At 39.3% G+C, this 27,299-nt stretch overlaps 1 protein-coding gene across 4 annotated transcripts in view; it reads left to right on the top strand.

The window, feature by feature from the left end:
* The first annotated feature begins 4,315 nt into the window (after positions 1 to 4,315).
* Positions 4,316 to 27,299, top strand: part of UPRT (uracil phosphoribosyltransferase homolog) — a 36,559-nt gene continuing 13,575 nt past the window's right edge. Inside the window, exon 1 of one of the 4 annotated variants that reach the window (XM_521142.8) lies at positions 4,316 to 4,909. In XM_521142.8, the coding sequence (XP_521142.2) occupies positions 4,524 to 4,909 (386 nt within the window). In that variant the 5' untranslated portion in view covers positions 4,316 to 4,523. Of the gene's footprint in view, positions 5,028 to 21,682; positions 21,780 to 27,299 lie in introns of those variants that run through there. The other 3 variants (XM_009439277.5, XM_054676325.2, XM_063804896.1) reach the window with 3 other exon arrangements.

Here is a 27,299-nt window from a genome sequence, read left to right on the forward strand (position 1 = left end):
CATAGGCATGGGCAAAGAATTCATGACTAAAACAGCAAAAGCAATGGCAGCAAAAGCCAAAATGGACAAATGAGATCTAATTATACAACAGAGCTTCTGCACAGCAAAAGAAACTATCATAAGGGTGAAAAGGCAACCTACAGAATGGGAGAAAATTTTTGCAATCTACCCATCTGACAAAGGGCTAATATCCAGAATCTATAAAAACGTAAATAAATTTACAAGAAAAAAACAAACAGCCCCATCAAAAAGTGGGTGAAGGATATGAACAGACACTTCTCCAAAGAAAACATTTATGCAGCCAACGAACATATGAAAAACAGCTCATCATCACTGGTCATTAGAGAAATTCAAATTTAAACCACAATAACATACCATCCCACGCCAATTAGAATGGTGATCATTAAAAAGTCAGGAAACAACGGATGCTGGAGAGGATGTGGAGAAATAGCAACGCTTTTACACTGTTGGTCGGAGTGTAAATTAGTTCAACCATTGTGGAAGATAGTGTGGGGATTCCTTAAGGATCTAGAACCAGAAATACCATTTGACCCAGCAATCCCATTACTGGGTATATACCCAAAGGATTATAAATCATTCTACTATAAAGACACAGGCACACATGTGTTTATTGTATCACTATTCACAATAGCAAAGACTTGGAACCAACCCAAGTGCCCATCAATTTTAGACTGGATAAAGAAAATGTGGCACATAGATACCATGGATTACCATGCAGCTATAAAAACAGGATGAGTTCATGTCTTTTGCAGGGACATGGATGAAGCTGGGAACCATCATTCTCAGCAAACTAACACAAGAACAGAAAACCAAACACCTCATATTCTCACTCATAAGTGTGAGTTGAACAATGAGAACACATAGATACACGGAGGGGAACATCACACGCTGTGGCCTTTCGGGGTTGGGAGGCTAGGGGAGGGATAGCATTAGGAAAACTACGTAATGTAGGCGATGGGTTGATGGGTGCAGAAAACCTCCATGGCACATGTATACCTATGTAACAAATCTGGACATTTTGCACAAATACCCCAGAACTTAAAGTATAATAAGGAAAAAATAAACACTTTATGTGAAAAAAAAAATCCTTAGGAATATACCTAAACAAGAAGGTGAAAGACCTCTACAAGGAAAATTCAAAACACTTCTGAAAGTAATCATAGACGACACAAACAAATGGAAACATAACCCATGTCATGGATGAGTAGAATCAATATTGTGAACATGATCATAATGCCAAAAGCAATCTACACATTCAATGCAATTCCCATCAAAATACTAATATCATTCTTCACAGAATTAGAAAAAACAATTCTAAAATTCATATTGAAGCAAAATAGCCCATATAGCCAAAAAGAATAAATCTGGAGGCATCATATTACCTGGTTTCAAACTACGCTATAAGGCAATAGTTACGAATACAGCATGGTACTGGTATTAAAATATACTCACAGACCAATGGAACAAAACACAAAATCAGAAATAAATCCAAATACAGCCAACTGATCTTCAACAAAGCAAACAAAAATATAAAGTGGGGAGAGGACACCCTTTTCAACTAATGGTGCTGGAATAACTGGCTAACCACATGTAGGAGAATGAAACTGGATCCTCATCTCTCACCTTATACAAAAATCAACTCAAGATGGATTAAGGACTGAAATCTAAGACCTGAAACTATAAAAATTCTAGAAGATAACTTTGGAAAAACCCTTATAGACATTGGCTTAGCCAAAGATTTCATGACCAGGAACACAAAAGCAAATGCAATAAAAACAAAGATAAATAGCTGGGACTTAATTAAACTAAAGAGCTTTTGCACAGCAAAAGGAACAGTCAGCAGAGTAAACAGACAACTCATACAGTGGGAGAAAATCTTCACAATCTATACATCTGACAAAGGACTAATATCCAGGATGTATGAGGAACTCAAATCAGAAAGACAAAAACAAACAATCCCATCAAAAAGTGGGCTAAGGACATGAATAGACAATTCTCAAAAGAAGATATACAAATGGCCAAGAAATGTATTAAAAAATGCTCAACATCACTAATTATCAGAGAGATGCAAATTAAAACCACAATTTAATACCACCTTACTCTTGCAAGAATGGCTATAATCAAAGAAATAAAAAAATAGTAGATGTTGGCATGGATGTGGCAAACAGGGAACACTGCTACACTGCTGGTAGGAATGTCAACTAATGGAAACAGTGTGGAGATTCCTTAAAGAACTAAAAGTAGAACTACCATTTCATCCAGCAATCCCACTACTGGGTATCTACCCAGAGGAAAAGAAGTCATTATACAGAAAAGATAGTTGCACACGCATGTTTATAGCAGCATAATTCGCAATTGCAAAAACGTGGAACCAACCCAAATGTCCATCAATCAATGAGTGGATAAAGAAGCTGTGAGATTATATATATATACATATGTATATGTATATATATATGTGTATATATATATACATATACATGTGTATATATACACATATATATGTGTATATATACGTATATATACATATATACACATATATATGTGTATATATGTATATATACGTATATATACACATATATATGTGTATATATACGTATATATACACATATATATGTGTATATATATGTGTATATATATATGGAATACTACTCAGCCATAAAAAGGAATGAATTAATGGCTTTTGCAGCGACCTGGATGAGATTGGAGACTATTATTCTAAGTGAAGTAACTCAGGAATGGGAAACCAAACATTGTATGTTCTCACTCATAAGTGGGAGCTTAGCTATGATGGATACAAAGGCATATGAATGCTACAATGAACTTTGGGGTCTTGGAGGAAAAGGGTGGGGAAGGGCTTGAGAGATAAAAGACTACAAATAGGGTACAGTGTATACTGCTCGAGTGATGGATGCACCAAAATCTCTCAAATCACCACTAAATAACTTACTCATCTAACCAAACAGCACCTGTTCCCCAATAACCTATGGAAATAAAAAAAATTATTAAAAAATCTGTATAGGCATGTTAAAAAAAGGAAGGACAGAAATACCATTCAACTCAGCAATCCCATTACTGGGTATATACCCAAAGGAACATAAATTATTGTTTTATTAAAGACACATGCACACATATGTTAACTCCAGCACTATTTACAATAACAAAGACATGGAATCAACCTAACTACCCATCAATGATAGAATGGATAAAGAAAATGTGGTACATATACACCATGGAATACTATGCAACCATAAAAAATAATGAGATCATGTCCTTTGCAGGGACGTGGATGGAGCTGGAGCCTATTATCCTTAGCAAAGTAACACAAGAACAGAAAACCAAATGCTGCATGTTCTCACTTATAAGTGGGAGCTAAATGATGAGAACACATGGACACATAGTGGGGAACAACACACATTGGAGCCTACTGCAGAGTGCATGGTGTGAGAAGGGAGAGGATCAGGAAAGACAACTAGTGGGTACTAGGCTTAATACCTGGGCGATGAAATAATCTTTACAACAAGCCCCCATGACAGAAGTTAACCTATGTAACCTGCACATATATCCCTGAACTTAAAAGTTAAAAAAAAAAAGATTCTTGTATCCCATCTCGGATCTACAGAATCACAATCTCAAAAATGAGCCGTAAGAACCTGCATTTTAACAAGCTCTACAATTATTGTGGTACATACTGATGTTTGAAAAGTACTGCCCTAGACACTCTTACCTCAGGCCATTATAGTGCGTCCATACACTTAAAAATAAGCGTCTTTCCAAGTACTTAAAAAGTTCAAAATGATAGTGGATCTGAAATGCCGCCTGAGTCCCCATGACAACGTGTACACTGTAGGGCCCAACCAATAAAGATAAGAAAAGCTTTGGCGGTCAAGCATACTTGGGAAGCTGCAGTTTCTAGAACAGTCTAGTAGAGGACAGCCTCTTCAGCAGCCTGCTAGGCATTTTTTTTACTTCTTCCTTCTGTTATGCAGACAAGCTAACTGAAGATGCGGTTACTGAGATATAATTTCTCTGCTAGGTCACAAAGTCTGAAAACATGGGCCTTACGTGTGTAACTGTGTATCATCACCTGCCACCCCCAGTTTTTCCTGGCTCTACTAATCACCCAAAGTTCTGAATGCAGAAGCCCCAGGGGCCCCCGGAAGATCCTTCAAGCTGGCATCCTTGGCCTCGCTGCGGGGGCTTAGCTACCTGTGGGAACCCACGTAGCAAGGGTGACTCAAAGGGTTAACAAGCAGTGGCGCCGCAGAGTGGCGAGGAGTGCAGCCAATAGGGTGTCTAGGCAGGCAGTACGTCTGGTGTGGGCGGGGGTGAGCCAAAGTGTGCTAAAGGAAACCAACAGCGGCCTAGGGGTGAAAGGACAGCCAGGGTTAGATGTTCTGAGGAGGCGGGAGCAACCGAGAGAGCACGTGAGCATCTGTCCTTTCTACCCGTTCCTCTTTATCTTTAGTGTTCAGTAGCAGCGGGGATAGCCCGGGGCCCGGTGTATGGCCACAGAGTTACAGTGTCCGGACTCCATGCCCTGTCACAACCAGCAAGTAAACTCTGCCTCAACCCCAAGTCCCGAGCAGCTGCGACCTGGCGATCCGATCCTGGACCACGCAGGGGGAAACAGAGCCTCCAGGGCCAAGGTGATTCTCCTCACGGGGTACGCCCATTCTAGCCTGCCGGCCGAGCTGGACTCTGGGGCCTGCGGCGGCTCCAGCCTCAACTCAGAGGGCAACAGTGGTAGTGGTGACAGTAGCAGCTATGACGCACCAGCTGGCAACTCCTTCCTAGAGGACTGCGAACTCTCCCGGCAGATAGGGGCGCAGCTTAAGCTTCTGCCTATGAATGATCAGATCCGGGAGCTACAGACCATCATCCGGGACAAGTAAGCCGAGAGCGGAAGGGGAAAGGGAAGTGGAGGGTCTTGCAGGCTGTGGGCGGGGATTGGAAGTAAAAGGGCTAAGAGACAGTGTTCTTGGCCTTGGCAAACTTTGGAGATTGGGGTAAGACCTTTTATTTGGTGTGTGTGTGTGTGTGTGTGTGTGTGTGTGTCGTGTGACTCGAACGCCAACCTTCTCTTTCCAAGTTCCGGTGTCTAACATCACTTTGGGTGGGGAGGAAGACTTTAGGTAGCCTCTGGGCTCTTTGTCTCTCCCAGGAAAGACAACTCCTTGGCCATTCCAGGCAGGTAAACTCCCCTATACTATGTGGCCAGTGCTTGTCCACATGGTAAACCTATAACCCAGAAATGGTTACTATCCAAGGTTATGCACTACCACCAATCACCTCAGGTTCATAAATAGAAATAAAGCAATTTCAAGGCAATTCTATTCAGGCCCTGACCCTTTAGTATTTGCTACTGCAAACAAGGTCTTTTAGTCTTGGAGTTCAGGTTTACTTGATCACATGAAAGCTTATCGTCCAACTCTTATCATTTTTCACTGTAAACTCACAGAACATAGTTAATGGATCAAAGGGAGCCTAAAGGAGCCTTTGGCCCTTCCTAATCCCACAAACCAATGTAGCCAGAACTTCATGTTAAAATGTAATTTTGAAATTTCTAAACCTACGTTGTAAATGGGTTTTCTCCAGGGAAATATGTACCATGATGAACTACAGCTATTTTCTTTATTGGCAGCACTTTAAATGAGCAGCATGTCAAAACACCCCTTTTTTAGTGGCAGGGGTTGGGGGGACATGCCTTGATCTTTTAAAAATGGCTACTGAATGAGAGATGCCACTCCCTAAACCAGACTCTAGAAACCTTGTCTTACACTATTGTAATAATACTGTTTCTCTGCTTGCAGTTTTTCCTCTCTTCCACATGCACCCATACATTACTGTACAATCAATCTTCATAACATACATCTTTGATTCAGTAATTGCCCTACTCAGCAACCTTCTTTGGCTTCTCAGAGCCTACCAAATAAAGTCCAGGATCCTTAGCTTGATTGATATTTTTGAGACAGGATCTCTCTCTGTCACCCAGGCTGGAGTGCAGTGGTGAGATCACAGCTTACTGTACCCTCATACTTCTGGGCTCAAGTAATCCTCCTGCCTTAGCCTCCTGAGTAGCTGGGACTACAGGCACATGGCACTGCCCCCGGCTAATTTTTTATTTTTTTGTAGAGATGGAGGTCTTGCTATATTGTCCACGATGGTCTTGAACTCCTGGCCTCAAGCAATCCTCCTGCCTCGGCCTCCTAAAATGTTGGGATTACAGGTGTGAGCCACCATGCCTGGCCCCCTTAGCTTGGGATGAAGGCCCTTCTTCATAGTTCCTAGGAACAATTCTGAAACATATCTGTTTCTGCTCTCATCTGGAATTCCCTGTGTCTCCTTTATGCACGTTCAGGATACTTATTCTTCAGGGTGAAACACAGCTTTAAATAATTGTCCACCTCTGCCAAGAAGCTTCCCTTTAATCATTATTCCTGGCTTATCTTCCCTGGTCTTTTTAATGCAAGATTCACCTTCTTTTTCGTATATTGTTATTTTTGTATAGATCTTATCCTGCCTATGACATCTTGAAGGCAGAAATCTTTTACATTTTTGAATGCCAGCCATGCCTTGCAAATAATAGATGCTCAATTGCTAGAGTTTTTTTGTAGCTCTTAAAATTATATTTATGAAACTATACTATTTTACTCTTTTTAATGAATCAATATTGAAAACTACTGTGGTTATGTTATCTAATAGACAAAATAGTGATCCTAAAAAATAGGAGGCATAGGTTTGCTGTAGTTGTGGTAGGGTAGGGGCAGCCAAAATAAATCTTACATATACAACAAAGAAAAATAGATGATGATTCTTGTTTCTATAGAGCAGAAGTTACTAAGCTTGGGTCTTCGACTCCCTCGTACCAGTAGATGGGTTCAGGGCTTTAACAAACCCTCATAAATTATCTGGGAAATTTTACTCATATGAAGATTTTTAATAGTTGTTTTTAAATAACATCTTTATTGAGATATAATTCACAGACCATACAGTTCAAGAATTTAAAGTGTATAATTCAGTGGTTTTAAGTATGTTCACAGCTGTGCATTCATCACCACAGTTTTAGAACATTTGTCATCACCCCAGCAAGAAACCTCATGCCCATTAAACAGTCACTCCCCATTTTCACCCAACCCACCCAAAGCCCTAGACAATCATTAATCTACTTTCTATTTCTAATGGTTTGCCCATTCTGCACATTACATATAAAAAATGTCTATTCTGGACATTTCATTATCATACAATATGTGGTCATTTTGTGACTCATTTCATTTAGCATGTTTTCAAGGTTCATCCATGTGGGATCTTTCCTTTTTATGATTAAATGATACTCCATTATATGAATATACCACAATTTGTTTATCCATCAGTTGGTGAACATTTGGGTGGTTTACCACTCTTTGGCTATTATGAATAATGCTGCTATGAACATTCACATATGTGCCTTTTTTTTTAGAGGGTGAGGATTCCTTAGTTTTTTAGATTTCACAAAGTGTCATGATAATGTAAAGGTGAAGTGCCCTTGCTATAGCGCTTGGAGAGGGAATGGCATTTAGCATTCACATATGACAAAATAAGACCTGATTATATGTCATTAGTCAGAAAAACCTGGGTTATGTAGTAAACTTGGGTGTAAGTGGAATCCTTTTTTTTTTTTTTCCTCTAAGTTTGGAAGGAGACAGCAGGATCCAGAGGAGTGATTTAGGCAATATGTTTAGCATCTCTGTGCTTCACCTTTATCATTTGTAAAATGAAGATGTTGGTAAATATCACATGGAGCCCCTGGGAGGCTAAAGCAAGATACTGTTCATGAATATTCATTATGAACTGCGAAGAGCTGTTCACATTTAAGGAATTTCAAGCCTCATGTTTGGATTTGTGCATGCTTCTAATTGCATTCATAAGTGCTGTCTTCTTGATTTGTCAGAAGACAGTAAAATGAATTTAACTCTATGTGGAATTCACTTTTTTATTTTGAAAATGAATACTGGGATATTGTAGATAATTTTTATCTTGTTTTGATATAGTATGGAAAGACCCACCACAATTTTTAGTAATGTATTGCTGCTTATTTAGGCTGGGGACATTGTTTTTAGTTTTGTTTTTGTTAACCAAATTACAGGCTTTATATTCCCTTTATCTTTAAAAAATTGTCATCCTCTCTCACAAGACCTGTTTTAGCCCCTCTAGGAGGCTGGTTTAAGGTGCCTATGGTAAGAGGAGCTATATTTACATAGGTCTAGTTATGGAAGGTGCCATCAGTTATCATACCCTGTTCTCTTTGGGGCTTATTCTCTTCTCTATTTTGATGTGACAGCATAAATGTGCACTGTGGAACTGTCCGATAATAGAAGCCACTGGAGTACATATTTTTTCTTTTATTGTTTCTGGTCCTTAGCATCTATATAGTGAAGGGATTGCTTTGTGAATTGACTTTGGTATGGGGAAATCGGGATTGAGCCAGCAGGACTGCATGTTGTTGTATATATGTGAAACAGGCAAGATTGAGAACATTGTCTGTATTGATTTAAAATGTCTTTTTAGTTTTTGAAATGTGCAATATTTGAAACATAATATGTTGGTTGTATTATTGAATTTCAAGGAAATAAATTTCTCTCTTTGAAAGTGCAGTAAACACTGAGTAGATTATTTGCTCAGCCATACGTATGTGGGTTGCTGGTGAACTTGGGATAAGAAAAAATTCCTTCATTTATGTCGTTTTGTTGTTGTTGCAATGGATTAAACCACACATCCTTCTCTTCTGCCTCCTTTATATACTAAACTCAGCAAAATCTGAGTAATGTGCTTTTCCTGTGAATATAGTTCATGACCTCATATTTAAAGGCAATGCAGTGTATTTAAAAGATCATCCTCCCTGTCCAGTTTTTTGTTTTTCATTTTTTGTTTCCTGAAACATTAAAGCTGTTGTGTGAGCTGTTGAATGCTTCCTGTGTATTTGTCCTAGGTGGGGCTTTGGCATGGCCTCAGCAAGCTGCTTGTTTAAAAGTTTAGCAATGTTAGAGTATGTCAGTATGTGACATAGGACCAAAAAAGGAGCACATTCAGCCTTGTGACTCTCTTTAGTCACCTGGAGGGGAGAAAATTATCCTTAGGGTGAATGAACATCCTGTGTAACCCTAATGTGAGTGCAATCTAATGTGATTTGAGTTATGTGACTAAGTAATGTATTGTCCTTAACCAAAGCTGTGTGCATCAGAGTTGCCTGTGGAGTCTCTCTCTCTTTTTTTAAAATACAAGTTCCTGACTCCCATCCTTAGCAGTTGTTTGTATAGTCTTGAGTAAAACCTGACCACAGGTAATTGTGCTGTGTTTAGACTGGGCCATTGCCCCTGGGAGAATGGCCAGTCTCCCTTGTGTGCTGATTTGCTAGCCTGCTGATTCGGGCTATAGATATGGTGATCCAGGGATTCCACACACTAAACAGAACTAGGCTAGAGAGCCTGACCTAGCATTACATCAACACTGGAGGAATCTCCCAACATTTCCTTCCAACTTGCACAAAACCAAAATGCCCACCGCAGAAAAAAACTGTGACGTGCAAATTGTTTAAAACATGGACATATTTTCGGTTTTTGTGTGTTTCCTGTATGACTCCTCTGACTTTTAGAGCAGGAAGGAGGAAGTCACCACTAAGCTATACGGACCTCTGTTATAACATTTACTGGGCATATCCTGGTATATCTAACTAGACTGGACTCCAAGGAGGCATAAAGGGGGTCTGACCTGGCACAGTCCCTGACACAAAGGATAATTAATGTAGCAATTGTAATCAGATAAAATGATAGTTTCCCTTGTTTTTCTGTCCCATTTTTTTGCAATAATTTCAACATTTATTTTATTTTTTTAAAGCTTTCAGATTTCACTTATTTATTTTTTTCCATAAGTTATTGGGGTACAGGTGGTATTTGATTACATGAGTAAGTTCTTTAGTGGTGATTTATGAGATTTTGGTGCACCCATCACCCAAGCAGTATACACTGCATCATATTTGTAGTCTTTTATCCCTTGACCCCCTCCCACCCTTTCCTCCCAAGTTGCTAAAGTCCATTATATTATTCTTATGTCTTTGCATCCTCATAGCTTAGCTGCCACATACTAGTGAGAACATATGATGTTTAGTTTTCCATTCATGAGTTTCATCCAGGTCACTGCAAATGCTGTTAATTCGTTTCTTTAATGGCTGACTAGTATTCCATCATATATATATATTTGATATGTATTCCATCATATATATATATTTGTTGGCCATTTGTATATCTTCTTTTGAGAATTGTCTATTCATGTCCTTAGCCCACTTTTTGATGGGATTGTTTGGTTTTTTTTTTCTTGCTGATTTGTTTGAGTTCCTCGTAGATTCTGGATATTAGTCCTTTGTCAGATGTATAGATTGTGAAGATTTTCTCCCACTGTATGGGTTGTCTGTTTACTCTGCTGACTGTTTCTTTTGCTGTGCAAAAGCTCTTTAGTTTAATTAAGTCCCAGCTATTTATCTTTGTTTTTATTGCATTTGCTTTTGTGTTCCTGGTCATGAAATCTTTGGCTAAGCCAATGTCTGTAAGGGTTTTTCCAATGTTATCTTCTAGAATTTTTATAGTTTCAGGTCTTAGATTTCAGCCCTTAATCCATCTTGAGTTGATTTTTGTATAAGGTGAGAGATGAGGATCCAGTTTCATTCTCCTACATGTGGTTAGCCAATTATCAGCACCATTAGTTGAAAAGGGTGTCCTTTCCCCACTTCATATTTTTGTTTGCTTTGTCAAAGATCAGTTGGCTATAAGTATTTGGGTTTATTTCTGAGTTCTCTGTTCTGTTCCATTGGTCTTTGTGCCTATTTTTGTACCAGTGCCATGCTGTTTTGATGAATGTGGCCTTATAGTATAGTTTGAAATCAGGTAGTGTGACACTTCCAGGTTTGTTCTTTCTGCTTAGTCTTGCTTTGGCTGTGTGGGGTCTTTTGTGGTTCCATATGAATTTTAGAATTGTTTTTTCTAATTCTGTGAAGAATGATGGTGGTATTTTGATGGGAATTGCATTGAATTTGTAGATTGCTTTTGGCAGTATGATCATTTTCACAATATTGACTCTACCCATCCATGAGCATGGGATGTGTTTCCATTCATTTGTGTCATCTATTTTTTTTTTTAATTATACTTTAAGTTTTAGGGTACATGTGCACATTGTGCAGGTTAGTTACATATGTATACATGTGCCATGCTGGTGTGCTGCACCCACTAACTCGTCATCTAGCATTAGGTATATCTCCCAATGCTATCCCTCCCCCCTCCCCACCACAGTTCCCAGAGTGTGATATTCCCCTTCCTGTGTCCATGTGATCTCATTGTTCAATTCCCACCTATGAGGGAGAATATGCGGTGTTTGGTTTTTTGTTCTTGCGATAGTTTACTGAGAATGATGGTTTCCAGTTTCATCCATGTCCCTACAAAGGACATGAACTCATCATTTTTTATGGCTGCATAGTATTCCATGGTGTATATGTGCCACATTTTCTTAATCCAGTCTATCATTGTTGGACATTTGGGTTGGTTCCAAGTCTTTGCTATTGTGAATAATGCCGCAATAAACATACGTGTGCATGTGTCTTTATAGCAGCATGATTTATAGTCATTTGGGTAAATACCCAGTAATGGGATGGCTGGGTCAAATGGTATTTCTAGCTCTAGACCCCTGAGGAATCGCCACACTGACTTCCACAATGGTTGAACTAGTTTACAGTCCCACCAACAGTGTAAAAGTGTTCCTATTTCTCCACATCCTCTCCAGCACCTGTTGTTTCCTGACTTTTTAATGATTGCCATTCTAACTGGTGTGAGATGATATCTCATAGTGGTTTTGATTTGCATTTCTCTGATGGCCAGTGACAATGAGCATTTTTTCATGTGTTTTTTGGCTGCATAAATGTCTTCTTTTGAGAAGTGTCTGTTCATGTCCTTCGCCCACTTTTTGATGGGGTTGTTTGTTTTTTTCTTGTAAATTTGTTTGAGTTCATTGTAGATTCTGGATATTAGCCCTTTGTCAGATGAGTAGGTTGTGAAAATTTTCTCCCAGGTTGTAGGTTGCCTGTTCACTGTGATGGTTGTTTCTTTTGCTGTGCAGAAGCTCTTTAGTTGAATTAGATCCCATTTGTCAATTTTGGCTTTTGTTGCCATTGCTTTTGGTGTTTTGGACGTGAAGTCCTTGCCCACGCCTATGTCCTGAATGGTAATGCCTAGGCTTTCTTCTAGGGTTTTTATGGTTTTAGGTCTAACATTTAAATCTTTAATCCATCTTGAATTGATTTTTGTATAAGGTGTAAGGAAGGGATCCAGTTTCAGCTTTCTACATATGGCTAGCCAGTTTTCCCAGCACCATTTATTAAATAGGGAATCCTTTCCCCATTGCTTGTTTTTCTCAGGTTTGTCAAAGATCAGATAGTTGTAGGTAAGCGGCGTTATTTCTGAGGGCTCTGTTCTGTTCCATTGATCAATATCTCTGTTTTGGTACCAGTGCCATGCTGTTTTGGTTACTGTAGCCTTGTAGTATAGTTTGAAGTCAGATAGTGTGATGCCTCCAGCTTTGTTCTTTTGGCTTAGGATTGACTTGGCGATGCGGGCTCTTTTTTGGTTCCATATGAACTTTAAAGTAGTTTTTTCCAATTCTGTGAAGAAAGTCATTGGTAGCTTGATGGGGATGGCATTGAATCTGTAAATTACCTTGGGCAGTATGGCCATTTTCACGATATTGATTCTTCCTACCCATGAGCATGGAATGTTCTTCCATTTGTTTGTATCCTCTTTTATTTCCTTGAGCAGTGCTTTGTAGTTCTCCTTGAAGAGGTCCTTCACATCCCTTGTAAGTTGGATTCCTAGGTATTTTATTCTCTTTGAAGCAATTGTGAATGGGAGTTCACTCATGATTTGGCTCTCTGTTTGTCTGTTGTTGGTGTATAGGAATGCTTGTGATTTTTGTACATTGATTTTGTATCCTGAGACTTTGCTGAAGTTGCTTATCAGCTTAAGGAGATTTTGGGCTGAGACGATGGGGTTTTCTAGATAAACAATCATGTCGTCTGCAAACAGGGACAATTTGACTTCGTCTTTTCCTAATTGAATACCCTTTATTTCCTTCTCCTGCCTGATTGCCCTGGCCAGAACTTCCAACACTATGTTGAATAGGAGTGGTGAGAGAGGGCATCCCTGTCTTGTGCCAGTTTTCAAAGGGAATGCTTCCAGTTTTTGCCCATTCAATATGATATTGGATGTGGGTTTGTCATAGATAGCTCTTATTATTTTGAAATACGTCCCATCAATACCTAATTTATTGAGAGTTTTTAGCATGAAGGGTTGTTGAATTTTGTCAAAGGCTCTTTCTGCATCTATTGAGATAATCATGTGGTTTTTGTCTTTGGCTCTGTTTATATGCTGGATTACATTTATTGATTTGCGTATATTGAACCAGCCTTGCATCCCAGGGATGAAGCCCACTTGCTCATGGTGGATAAGCTTTTTGATGTGCTGCTGGATTCGGTTTGCCAGTATTTTATTGAGGATTTTTGCATCAATGTTCATGAAGGATATTGGTCTAAAATTCTCTTTTTTGGTTGTGTCTCTGCCCGGCTTTGGTATCAGAATGATGCTGGCCTCATAAAATGAGTTAGGGAGGATTCCCTCTTTTTCTATTGATTGGAATAGTTTCAGAAGGAATGGTACCAGTTCCTCCTTGTACCTCTGGTAGAATTCGGCTGTGAATCCATCTGGTCCTGGACTCTTTTTGGTTGGTAAACTACTGATTATTGCCACAATTTCAGCTCCTGTTATTGGTCTATTCAGAGATTCAACTTCTTCCTGGTTTAGTCTTGGGAGAGTGTATGTGTCGAGGAATGTATCCATTTCTTCTAGATTTTCTAGTTTATTTGCATAGAGGTGTTTGTAGTATTCTCTGATGGTAGTTTGTATTTCTGTGGCATCGGTGGTGATATCCCCTTTATCATTTTTTTTTGTGTCTATTTGATTTTTCTCTCTTTTTTTCTTTATTAGTCTTGCTAGTGGTCTATCAATTTTGTTGATCCTTTCAAAAAACCAGCTCCTGGATTCATTGATTTTTTTGAAGGGTTTTTTGTGTCTCTATTTCCTTCAGTTCTGCTCTGATTTTAGTTATTTCTTGCCTTCTGCTAGCTTTTGAATGTGTTTGCTCTTGCTTTTCTAGTTCTTTTAATTGTGATGTTAGGGTGTCAATTTTGGATCTTTCCTGCTTTCTCTTGTGGGCATTTAGTGCTATAAATTTCCCTCTACACACTGCTTTGAATGCGTCCCAGAGATTCTGGTATGTTGTGTCTTTGTTCTCGTTGGTTTCAAAGAACATCTTTATTTCTGCCTTCATTTCATTATGTACCCAGTAGTCATTCAGGAGCAGGTTGTTCAGTTTCCATGTAGTTGAGCGGCTTTGAGTGAGATTCTTAATCCTGAGTTCTAGTTTGATTGCACTGTGGTCTGAGACATAGTTTGTTATAATTTCTGTTCTTTTACATTTGCTGAGGAGAGCTTTACTTCCAAGTATGTGGTCAATTTTGGAATAGGTGTGGTGTGGTGCTGAAAAAAATGTATATTCTGTTGATTTGGGGTGGAGAGTTCTGTAGATGTCTATTAGGTCTGCTTGGTGCAGAGCTGAGTTCAATTCCTGGGTATCCTTGTTGACTTTCTGTCTCGTTGATCTGTCTAATGTTGACAGTGGGGTGTTAAAGTCTCCCATTATTAATGTGTGGGAGTCTAAGTCTCTTTGTAGGTCACTCAGGACTTGCTTTATGAATCTGGGTGCTCCTGTATTGGGTGCATATATATTTAGGATAGTTAGCTCCTCTTGTTGAATTGATCCCTTTACCATTATGTAATGGCCTTCTTTGTCTCTTTTGATCTTTATTGGTTTAAAGTCTGTTTTATCAGAGACTAGGATTGCAACCCCTGCCTTTTTTTGTTTTCCATTTGCTTGGTAGATCTTCCTCCATCCTTTTATTTTGAGCCTATATGTGTCTCTGCACGTGAGATGGGTTTCCTGAATACAGCACACTGATGGGTCTTGACTCTTTATCCAACTTGCCAGTCTGTGTCTTTTAATTGGAGAATTTAGTCCATTTACATTTAAAGTTAATATTGTTATGTGTGAATTTGATCGTGTCATTATGATGTTAGCTGGTGATTTTGCTCGTTAGTTGATGCAGTTTCTTCCTAGTCTCGATGGTCTTTACATTTTGGCATGATTTTGCAGTGGCTGGTACCGGTTGTTCCTTTCCATGTTTAGCACTTCCTTCAGGAGCTCTTTTAGGGCAGGCCTGGTGGTGACAAAATCGGTCAGCATTTGCTTGTCTGTAAAGTATTTTATTTCTCCTTCACTTATGAAGCTTAGTTTGGCTGGATATGAAATTCTGGGTTGAAAATTCTTTTCTTTAAGAATGTTGAATATTGGCCCCCACTCTCTTCTGGCTTGTAGGGTTTCTGCTGAGAGATCCACTGTTAGTCTGATGGGCTTCCCTTTGAGGGTAACCCGACCTTTCTCTCTGGCTGCCTGTAACATTTTTTCCTTCATTTCAACTTTGGTGAATCTGACAATTATGTGTCTTGGAGTTGCTCTTCTCGAGGAGTATCTTTGTGGCGTTCTCTGTATTTCCTGAATCTGAATGTTGGCCTGCCTTGCTAGATTGGGGAAGTTCTCCTGGATAATATCCTGCAGAGTGTTTTCCAACTTGGTTCCATTCTCCACATCACTTTCAGGTACACCAATCAGACGTAGATTTGGTCTTTTCACATAGTCCCATATTTCTTGGAGGCTTTGCTCATTTCTTTTTATTCTTTTTTCTCTAAACTTCCCTTCTCGCTTCATTTTATTCATTTCATCTTCCATTGCTGATACCCTTTCTTCCAGTTGATTGCATCAGTTCCTGAGGCTTCTGCATTCTTCACGTAGTTCTCGAGCCTTGGTTTTCAGCTCCATCAGCTCCTTTAAGCACTTCTCTGTATTGGTTATTCTAGTTATACATTCGTCTAAATTTTTTTCAAAGTTTTCAACTTCTTTGCCTTTGGTTTGAATATCCTCCCGTAGCTCAGAGTAATTTGATCGTCCGAAGCCTTCTTCTCTCAGCTCGTCAAAATCATTCTCCATCCAGCTTTGTTCCGTTGCTGGTGAGGAGCTGCGTTCCTTTGGAGGAGGAGAGGCGCTCTGCGTTTTAGAGTTTCCAGTTTTTCTGTTCTGTTTTTTCCCCATCTTTGTGGTTTTATCTACTTTTGGTCTTTGATGTTGGTGATGTACAGATGGGTTTTCGGTGTGGATGTCCTTTCTGTTTGTTAGTTTTCCTTCTAACAGACAGGACCCTCAGCTGCAGGTCTGTTGGAATACCCTGCCGTGTGAGGTGTCAGTCTGCCCCTGCTGGGGGGTGCCTCCCAGTTAGGCTGCTCGGGGGTCAGGGGTCAGGGACCCACTTGAGGAGGCAGTCTGCCCGTTCTCAGATCTCCAGCTGCGTGCTGGGAGAACCACTGCTCTCTTCAAAGCTGTCAGACAGGGACATTTAAGTCTGCAGAGGTTACTGCTGTCTTTTTGTTTGTCTGTGCCCTGCCCCCAGAGGTGGAGCCTACAGAGGCAGGCAGGCCTCCTTGAGGTGTGGTGGGCTCCACCCAGTTCGAGCTTCCAGGCTGCTTTGTTTACCTTAGCAAGCCTCGGCAATGGCGGGCGCCCCTCCCCCAGCCTCGCTGCCGCTTTGCAGTTTGATCTCAGACTGCTGTGCTAGCAATCAGCGAGATTCCGTGGGCGTAGGACCCTCCGAGCCAGGTGTGGGATATAGTCTCGTGGTGCGCCGTTTTTTAAGCTGGTCTGAAAAGCGCAATATTCGGGTGGGAGTGACCCAATTTTCCAGGTGCGTCCGTCACCCCTTTCTTTGACTCGGAAAGGGAACTCCCTGACCCCTTGGGCTTCCCAGGTGAGGCAATTCCTCGCCCTGCTTCAGCTCGCGCACGGTGCGCGCACCCACTGGCCTGCGCCCACTGTCTGGCACTCCCTAGTGAGATGAACCCGGTACCTCAGATGGAAATGCAGAAATCACCCGTCTTCTGCGTCGCTCACGCTGGGAGCTGTAGACCGGAGCTGTTCCTATACGGCCATCTTCGTCATCTATTATTTCTTTCAGCAGTGTTTTGAAGTTTTACTTGTAGAGGTCTTTCAACTCCTTAGGTAAATTCCTAAGGATTTTATTTTTTTTGGCAGCTATTGTAGAGGGTTGAGTTCTTGATTTGATTCTCAGCTTGGGTACTGTTTGTGTATAGAAGAGCTACTGATTTGTGTACATTAATCTTGTATCCAGAAACTGCTGAATTCTTTTATCAGTTCTAGGAGCTTTCTGGAGGAGCCTTTAGGGTTTTCAAGGTAAAAGATCATATCCTCAGCAAACAGTGACAGTCTGACTTCCACTTTATCAATTTGGATGCCCCTTATTTCTTTCTCTTGTCTGATTGCTCTGGCTAGGACCTCCAGTACTATGTTGAAGAGGAATGGTGAGGGTGGCATCCTTGTCTTGTTCCAGTTCTTAGAGTGAATGCTTTGAACTTTTCCCCATTTAGTATTATGTTGTCTGTGGGTTTGTCATAGATGGCTTTTATTACATTAAGTTGTGCCCTTTCTATGCTGATTTTGCTGAGAGTTTTAATCATGGAGGTATGCTGCATTTTGTTGAATGCTTTTTCTGCATCTATTGAGATGATCCTGTGATGTTTGTTTTTAATTCTGTTTATGTGGTGTGTCACATTTATTGACTTGCATACGTTAAACCATCCCTGCATCCCTGGTATGAAACCCACTTGATCATGATGGATTATCTTTTTGATGTGCTGTTGGAATTGGTTAGCTAGTATTTTGTTAAGGATTTTAGCATCTATGTTCATCAAGGATATCAGTCTGTAGTTTTCTTTTTTGGTCATATCCTTCCCTGGTTTTGCTATCAGGGTGATGCTGGCTTCATAGAATGAATTAGGGAGCATTCCCTCTTTCTCTGTCTTGTGGAATAGTGTCAAAAGGAATGTTATCAATTCTTCTTTGAATGTCTCGTAGAAGTCTGCTGTGAATCTATCTGATCCTGGACTTTTTTTTTTGTTGGTAATTTTTAAATTACCATTTCAGTCTTGCTGGTTGTTATTGGTCTGTTCAGGGTCTCAAATTTTTCCTGATTTAAGCTAGGAGGGTTGTATTTTTTTCAGGAATTTATCCATCTCTTCTGGGTTTTCTAGTTTATGTGTGTAAGGGTGTTCATAGTAGCCTTGAATGATCTTTTGTATTTCTCTGGTGTCAGTTGTAATATCTCCTGTTTCATTTCTTAGTGAGGTCATTTGGATTTTCTCTCTTCTTGGTTAATCTTGCTAATAGTCTATTAATTTAATTTATCTTTTCAAAGAACCAGCTTTTTGTTTCATTTATCTTATAAATTTTTTTTTTGCTTCAATTTCACTTAGTTCTGCTCTGATCTTGGTTATTTCCTTTCTTCTGCTGGATTTGGGTTTGGTTTGTTCTTGTTTCTCTAGTTCCTTGAGGTGTGACCTTAGAATGTCAGTTTGTGTTCTTTCGGTCTTTTTGATGTAGGTGTTTAGGGCTGTGAACTTCCCTCTTAGCACTGCCTTTGCTGTATGCCAGAGGTTTTGGGAGGTTGTGTCATTATTTGGGAGGTATGTGTCATTCAGTTTGAAGAATTTTTAAATTTTCATCTTGATTTTGTTTTTGACCCAGTGATCATTCAGGAACAGGTTATTTAATTTCATGTATTTGCATGATTTTGAAGGTTACTTTTGGAGTTGATTTCCAGTTTTATTCCACTGTGGTCTGAGAGAGTGCTTGATATAATTTCAGTTTTCTTAAATTTATTCAGGCTTGTTTTATGGCCTATCATATGGTCTGTCTTGGAGAAAGTTCCATGCACTGTTGAATAGAATATGTATTCTGCAGTTGTTGGACGAAATGTTCTGTATGTATCTGTTAAGTCAATTTGTTCCGAGGTATAGTTTAAATCCATTGTTTCTTTGTTGACCTTCTGTCTTGATGACCTGTCTAGTGTTGTCAGTGGAGTACTGAAGTCCCCCACTGTTATTGTGTTGTTGTCTAACTCATTTCTTAGGTCTGTTAGTAATTGTTTTATAAATTTGGGAGGTCCCATGTTAGGTGCATATATGTTTAGGATTGTGATAGTTTTCCATTGGACAAGGCTTTTCACCATTATATAATGTCCCTCTTTGTCTTTGTTAACTGCTGTTGCTTTCAAGTTTGTTTCTTCTGATATAACAACAGCTACTCCAGCTCGGTTTTGGTGTCCATTTGCATGAAGTGTCTCTTTCCACTTCTTTACCTTATGTTTGTGTGAGTCTTCATGTGTTAGGTGAGTCTCCTGAAGGCAGCAGATAATTGGTTGGTGAGTTCTTATCCATTCTGCGGTTTTGTATCTTTTAAGTGGAGCATTTAGGCCATTTACATTCAATGTTAGTATTGAAATGTGAGGTTCTGTTGCATTGATTGTGCTCTTTGTTGTCTATGTACTGTTTTTTTTTGTTTTTAGTTTTGGCCTTTTACTTGTATTTTTGTTATATAGGTCCTGCATGATTTATGCTTTAAAGAGTTTCTGTTTTGATGTGTTTCCAGGATTTGTTTCAAGAATTAGAGCTCCTTTTAGTGGTTTTTGTAGTGGTGGCTTGATAATGGTGAATTCTCTTAGCCTTTGTCTGAAAAAGGCTATATTTTTCCTTCATGTATGATGCTTAGTTTTGCTGCACACAAAATTCTTGGCTGATTTTTTGTTTGTTTGTTTGTTTGAGGAGGCTGAAGATAGATAGCTCATAGCTTGTAGGGTTTCTGCTGACAAATCTGCTGTTAATCTGATAGGTTTTCATAGGTTACCTGGTGTTTTTGTCTCACAGCTCTTAAGATTCTTTCCTTCATCTTAACTTTGGATAGCCCGACGAAAATGTGCCTAGGCTATGACCTTTTTGTGATGAATTTTCCAGGCATTCTTTGTGCTTCTCATATTTGGATGTCTATGTCTCTAGCAAGGCTGGGGAAATTTTCCTCAATTATTCCCCCAAATGTGTTTTCCAAGCTTTTAGAATTCTCTTCTTCCTCAGGAACACGGATTATTCCTAGGTTTAGTTGTTTAACATAATCCTAGAATTCTTGGAGGCTTTGTTCATATTTTCTTATTCTTTTTTCTTTGTCTTTGTTGGATTGGGTTAATTCAAAGACCTTGTCTTCAAGCTGTCAATTTCTGTCTTCTACTTGTTCAATTCGGTTGCTGAGACTGTCCAGAACATTTCCCATATCTAAAAGTATGTCCAAAGTTTCCTGAATTTTTGATTGTTTTTTCTTCGAGCTATCTGTTTCCTTGAATATTTCTCCATTCACTTCTTGTATCATTTTTGGATTTCCTTGCACTGGGCTTTGCCTTTCTCTGGTGCCTCCCTGATTAGCTTAATAACTAACCTCCTGAATTCTTCTTCAGGTAAATCAGGGATTTCTTCTTGGTTTGGATCCATTGCTGGTGAACTAGTGTGATTTTTGGGGGCTGTTAAAGAGCCTTGTTATGTAATATTACCAGGGTTTGTTTTCTGATTCATTCTCATTTGGGTATGCTCTGTCAGAGGGAAGATCTAGGGCCAAAGGCTGTTGTTCAGATTCTTTTGTCCCATGGGGTGTTTCCTTGATGTAGTACTCTCCTCCGTTTCCTATGGATGTGGCTTCCTGTGAGCTGAACTGCTGTGATTGTTGTCTCTCTTCTGGATCCAGCTACCCAGAGAGTCTGTTCAGCTCTGGGCTGGTACTGGGTGTTGTCTGCATGGAGTTCTGTGATGTGAACTGCCTATGGGTCTGTCAGCCATGGATACCAGTGCCTGTTCCAGTGGAGGTGGCAGGGGGGTGCAGTGGACTCCATTATGGTTTTTAGCTTTGGTGGTTTAATGTTCTATTTTTTTGCTGGTTGGCCTCCTGCCAGGAGGTGGCACTTTCCAGAGAGCATCACCTGTAGTAGTATGGAGAGGGACTGGTGGTGGGTGGGGCCCTAGAAATCCTAAGATTATATGCCCTTTGTCTTCTGCTACCAGGGTGAGTAGGGAAGGAACGTCAGGTGGGGGCAGGGCTAGGTGTGTCTGAGCTCAGACTCTCCTTGGGCTGGTCTTGCTGTGGCTGCCGTAGGGGATGGGGTCAAGATGCCCAGGTCACTGGAGTTGTGTACCTAGGAGGATTATGGCTGCCTCTGCTGAGTTCTGCAGGTTGTCAGGGAAGTGGGGGAAAGCCAGGGGTCACAGGCCTCACCCAGCTCCCATGTAAACCGAAGTGCTGGTCTCACTCCCACCATGCCCCCTCCAACAGCCCCAAGTCTGTTTCCAGGCAGTGGGCACGACTGGCTTGAAAAATTGCCCAGACTACCCGCCTCCAAGTTGAGAAAGAAAAACTTCTTTCCCTGCCTGTGGAGTCTGCACACTGGATTTGTGCCCTCCCCCTAGTTCTGGCCAGGAGGCTTCTTGCCCCATTGAAATTGTTAAAAAGGTCAGCTAGAGATTTCCTTCTCCCTGTGGAGATTTACCCCCTGCTCCTCTGGCCTCCCTCCTGATGGATCCCTGTTTTGTCAGGCAGGAATGGGCTGCTTGGGGACCCAGCAAGCTTCCAGGGCCTTTCTGCTGCTTTCTCTACCCCTGTATTTCACTCGGCTCTCTAAATTGACTCAGCTCCAGGTAAGGTCATACATTTCTCCCACAAACAAACCTTCAGATTCTTCAGTGGGGGTGTGTGTTTGGGAGGGGAGGGTCTCCCTTTCTCACTTCCACAGTTGGGGCACTCACAGTATTTGGGGTATCTCCCAGGTCCTGCAGGAGCAATCTGCTTCCTTAAGAGGGTCTGTGGGTCCTCTCCTCTGTCCTATTTTGAATGTTCACATTGAATGCAGCTTTGAGGTGCAGGTAAATAGTTATTGACACTCTGTGAGTTTATTAAGAAGGCGCTGAAGTGCTGTGGCCTTGATGCCTTGCACCTGGCAAAAAAAAAATAGTAACATAATATTATTTTTTTTAAACTTTTTGCTTTTGGTTAAATTTGCTCCAAATTCTTCATTGGGGGTTTGTTTTTGTGAAGGTAAAGGAAGGAGAAGGAAAACCATTCATAAATCATCTGTATACTACGACAAACTTTGGGACTATATTTTAGTGATCACATAATAATAAAGTAGTTATGGATGTAAAGCTCATGTTTTCATTAAACATTAACTTTAAATGAAACATTCCTTTGGTTAAAACCTGCCGGAAAAGCTTTTTTTGTTGTACTTTCCTTTAACTTGTTGCTCAAAACCAAAAAAAGCACATTAGAGCTGAGTTTGAGTCCATTTAATTCTTCCTCCTCAACTTAGATTGCCTGGCAAAGTACAGGATGCTCAGTTAAATCTGAATTCAAATAAACAATGAATAATTTTTTATGTTAAGTATGTCCTAAATATTTCATGGGATTTCTGAAATACAAATTTACTTGGGGGCGGGGTGGGTCCTGATTTTGATTTACTTAATCTGGCAAACCTATGCCCAACTACAACACCCAACCTGCCCCTCGCCCCATATGCTACAAACAAACTTTGTATATAATCCTCCCAGAGAGAGTGATATATTTAAATTTTTGAAATGACAATTAATTCAGTGCTACTAGCATTTTATTTAAATTAAGTTGTTTTTAGGTGATAAGTCACAAGATTTTGCTTTAGTCATTGTTGGAAAGAGTGTATTCTTGTATGTGGTAACCTTAGTACGTATTTTACAAGCCACGTTATAAAAACTTTTCCCTCTTCAGAAGGAATATTTTAATGATGTTTTATTTGCCTCCCAAACTCTTTCATTGTTTTGTGTTTCCATTGTATATACATATCAATCGGAGTCACAGGGAGAGAAGTATCATAACAGGACATCTAAAAAATTGGCTACCTTTTAGTAGTAAGCATTCCCTTATTAGGGCAAAATATAAGTCATTGCTTTTCTCAGAGCCTTGGAATTGGAGAGCTCCAGGCTGTGAGGAACCTGACTTTACTTTTGGAAGCCTCACTGTTCTCATTGCTAAAGTGGTAGTGATAATAAAATCTACTTCTTAAATTGTATGAGGATTAGATGAGATAATATACCAAAAGTGGTTACTACTGGGCACCAAGGAAGCTTTTAATAGATGGTGGCCTCTGGAAAAGAAGGTAGTAATATGTGTATAACATTAGGTACCTCCTGTAATTTATGGACCTTTTTTTAAGAAGAGTTATATACTTCAGTCTTTGTAATTTAGGATATATATATGTCACACACACACATACGTATGTATATGTAGTTGTTAAATTGATTTTTGTAAAAAAAAGATGAGGGTTGTTAAGTGTATTCTGAATAGAGAGAAGAAACAGAATGAGTGATAAAATGTCAATATCTGCTGTGAGAATTGAAGTTGTAATTATCTCAGGGGAGAATCCCTCCATTTAGAAGTTGTAGTAATAGTAATAGTACTAGTAGTAGTGAGCCTTAGTAAGAAGATGGGAGAAGCTCCCCATGTTAACATTTTAATATTATAAAAATTTTCCTCTTTTTCATATTTCTATATCTTGTGGATAAGTAAATATTAGTTTATTGAAAGAAAGATCAGTGAGACTCTTAAAAGGTTTCATGTTGTTTTGGGTCTACTATGAGATGTAGATATTTTTAAATATATACAATTGCTACAGCCCCAGGAAATGTTAAAGTGCTTTATAGACAGTCTCACTTAATATTTAGGAAAGAGTCAGGTTTAACAAGTCCACATTAAATTGAGGATTTGCAAAAAATTCTTTGAAACAAAACAGAGACACAACATACCAAAATCTCTGAGATGCAGCAAAAGCAGCATTAAGAGGAGTTTATAGTGCTAAACACCTCAAAAAGTTAAAAAGATCTCATTAACAATCTAATGTCACACCTAGAGGAACTAGAAAAACAAGAAAAAACTAACCCCAAAGCTAGCAGAAGAAAATACATAATTAAAGTCGGAGTGGAAGTGAATGAAATTGATACACAAAAATTCATACAGAGGATCAACAAAGTCAAAAGTTACTTCTTTGAAAGGATAAACAAAATCGATAGACCATTAGCTAGATTAACAAAGGAAAAAAAGGGAGAAGATCCAAATAAGTGCAATCTGAAAAGGCAAAGGTGACATTACAAATAATCCCATGTAAATACAAAAGATCCTCAGAGACTATTATGAACAACTCTAGATGCAGAAACTAGAAGATCTAGAGGAAATGGATACATTCCTGGAAACAAACATTCTCCTAAAATTGAATTAGGAAGCAATTGAAACCCTGAACAGACCAACATTAAGTTCCAAAATTGAATAAGTAGTGAAAAACCTACCAACCTAAAGAAGACCTGGACCAGATAGAGTCACAATTGAATTCTACCAGACATACAAGAAGAGCTTATACCAATTCTACTGAAACTATTCCAAAAAAATCAAGGAGGAAGGACTGCTCCCTAACTCATTCTATGAATCCGATGAATCCAGCATCACCCTGATAACAAAACCTGGCAAAGACACAATGAAAAAAGAAAACTTCAAGCCACTTATGATGAACATAGATGCAAAAGTCCTCAACAAAATACTAGCGAAACAAATTCAACAGCACATCAAAAAGTTAATTTGCCATGATCAAGTAGGTGCCATTACTGGGATGCAAGGATAATTCAACATATGCAAATCACTAAATGTGATTCAACACATAAAAAGAATTTTAAAATATATGATCATCTCAACAGCTGCAGAAAAAGCTTTTGATAAAGTATACCATCCATTTATCATAAAACCACTCAAAAAAATCATTTCTTAGTTATCAAAGGAAAATACCTGAAAATAATAACTGCCATATATCTATAACAAACCCACAGCCAACACTGTACTGAATGGGCAAAAACTGGAAGCATTTCCCTTGAAAACTGGAACAAGACAAGGATACTCACTCTCACCACTCCTATTCAACATAGTACTGGAAGTGCTAGCAAGAGCTATCAGGCAAGAGAAATAAATAAAAGGCAACCAGATAGGAAAAGAAGTCGTCAAACTATCTCTCTTCATGGAAAATATGATTCTATACATAGAAAACCCTGTAGATTCCACCAAAAGGCTCCTGGAACTGATAAATGACTTCAGTAGTGTTTCAGAATACAAAATCAGTGTACCAAAATCAGTAGTATTTATATACACCAGTGATATTCAAGCTGAGAGCCAAATCAAGAACACAATCATATTTACAGGGCTGGGCATGGTGGCTCATGCCAGTAATCCAAGCACACTGGGAGGCCAAAGCAGGAGGATCACTTGAGCTGAGGAGTTCAAGACCAGCCTGGGCAATATAGTGAGATCCCATATCTATAAAGTAAATAAATGAAAAAAAGTTCCATTTACAATAGCTGCAAAAAAATACCTAGGAATACATCTAATCAAGGGGGCAAAAGATCTCTACAAAGAGATCTGCAAAACACAGCTAAAAGAAATAATAAATGACACAGTAGAAAAACATTTCATGTGCATGGATTGGACGAATCAATTTTGGTAAAATGGATACACTGCCCAAAGCAATCTATAGATCCAATGCTATTCCTCTCAAACTACCAACATTATTTTGCTCAGAATTGGAAAAAAAAAACTATTCTGAAATTCGTATGGTGCCCCAAAATAGCCAGAATAGCCAAAGCAATCCTAAGCAAAAAGAACAAAGCTGGAGGCATCACATTACCTGACTTCAAACTATACTACATGGCCACTGTAACCAAAACAGCATGGTTCTGGTGAAAAAACAGACACACAGACTGATAGAACAGAATAGAGAACCCAGAAATAAAGCCACAGACTTACAGCTATTTAATCTTCAACAATGCCAACAAAAATAAGGAATAGGGAAAGGATTACCTATTCAATAAATAGCTTGGGGATAGCTGGCTATCCATATGCAGAAGAATGAAACTGGACCCCCACTTTTCACCATGTAGAAAACTTAAGATGGATTAAATATTTACATGTAAGACCTCAAACTACAAGAATCATAGAAGAAAACCTGGTAATTACCCTTCTTACCATTGGCCTTGGGAATTTATGACAAAGTCCTCAAAAGCAATTGCAGCAAAAACAAAAATTGACAAGTGAGACCTAATTAAACTAAAGAGCTTCTGCACAGCAAAAGAAACTATCAACAGAGTAAGCAGACAACCTACAGAATGGGAGAAACTATTCACAAACTCTGAATCTGACAAAGGTGTAATATCCAGAAATCTGTAAGGAACTTAAACACATTGAACAAGCAAAAAACAAAGAACCCCCTTAAAAAGGTGCAAAAGACATAAACAGACACTTTTCAAAAGAAGACATACAAACAGCCAACAAACATATGAAAAAATGCTTATCATCACTAATCATCAGATAAATGCAAATCAAAACCACAATGAAATACCATCTCACACCCGTTAGAATGGTGATTATTAAAAAGTCAAAAAACAACAGATCTTGGCAAGGCTGTGTAGAAAAGGAGATGCTTATACACTGTTGGTGAGAATGTAAATTAGTTCAGTCAGTGTGGAAAGCTGTTTCAAGATTTCTCAAATTATTAGAAACCATTTGACCCAAGAATCCCATTACGGGGTATATATTCAAATGAAAACAAATTATTCTACCAAAAAACCACACGCACTTGTATGTTCATCACAACAGTATTTACAACAGCAACGACATGGAATCCATGTAGGTGCCCATCAACAGTGGATTGGATAAAGAAAGTGTGGTAAATATATATGATGGAATCCTATGTAGCCATAGAAAAGAATGAAATCATGTCCTTTGCAGTAACATGGATGCAGCTGGAGGCCATTATCCTAAGTGAATTAATGCAGGAACAGAAAATCAAATACTGCATGTTCTCACTTATAAATGGGAGCTAAACACTGGGTAGTCATGGACATTAAGATGGCAACAGTAGACACTGGGGACTACTAAATGGGGGAAGGATGGAGGGGGACAAGAGTTGGGAAACTAACTGTTGTGTACTATACTAAGTACCTGGGTGATAGGATCATTTGTACCCCAAACCTCAGCATCATGCAATACACCCAGGTAAAAAACCTGCACATGTACCCCCTGAATGTAAAATAAAAGTTGAAAAAAAGTAAATTAAAAAATGAGGATTTGGCTTCCAGTATGAATCCCATTCTTTTGTT

The sequence above is a fragment of the Pan troglodytes genome, chromosome X, assembly GCF_028858775.2.
Source record: "Pan troglodytes isolate AG18354 chromosome X, NHGRI_mPanTro3-v2.0_pri, whole genome shotgun sequence".
NCBI lineage: Eukaryota > Metazoa > Chordata > Mammalia > Primates > Hominidae > Pan > Pan troglodytes.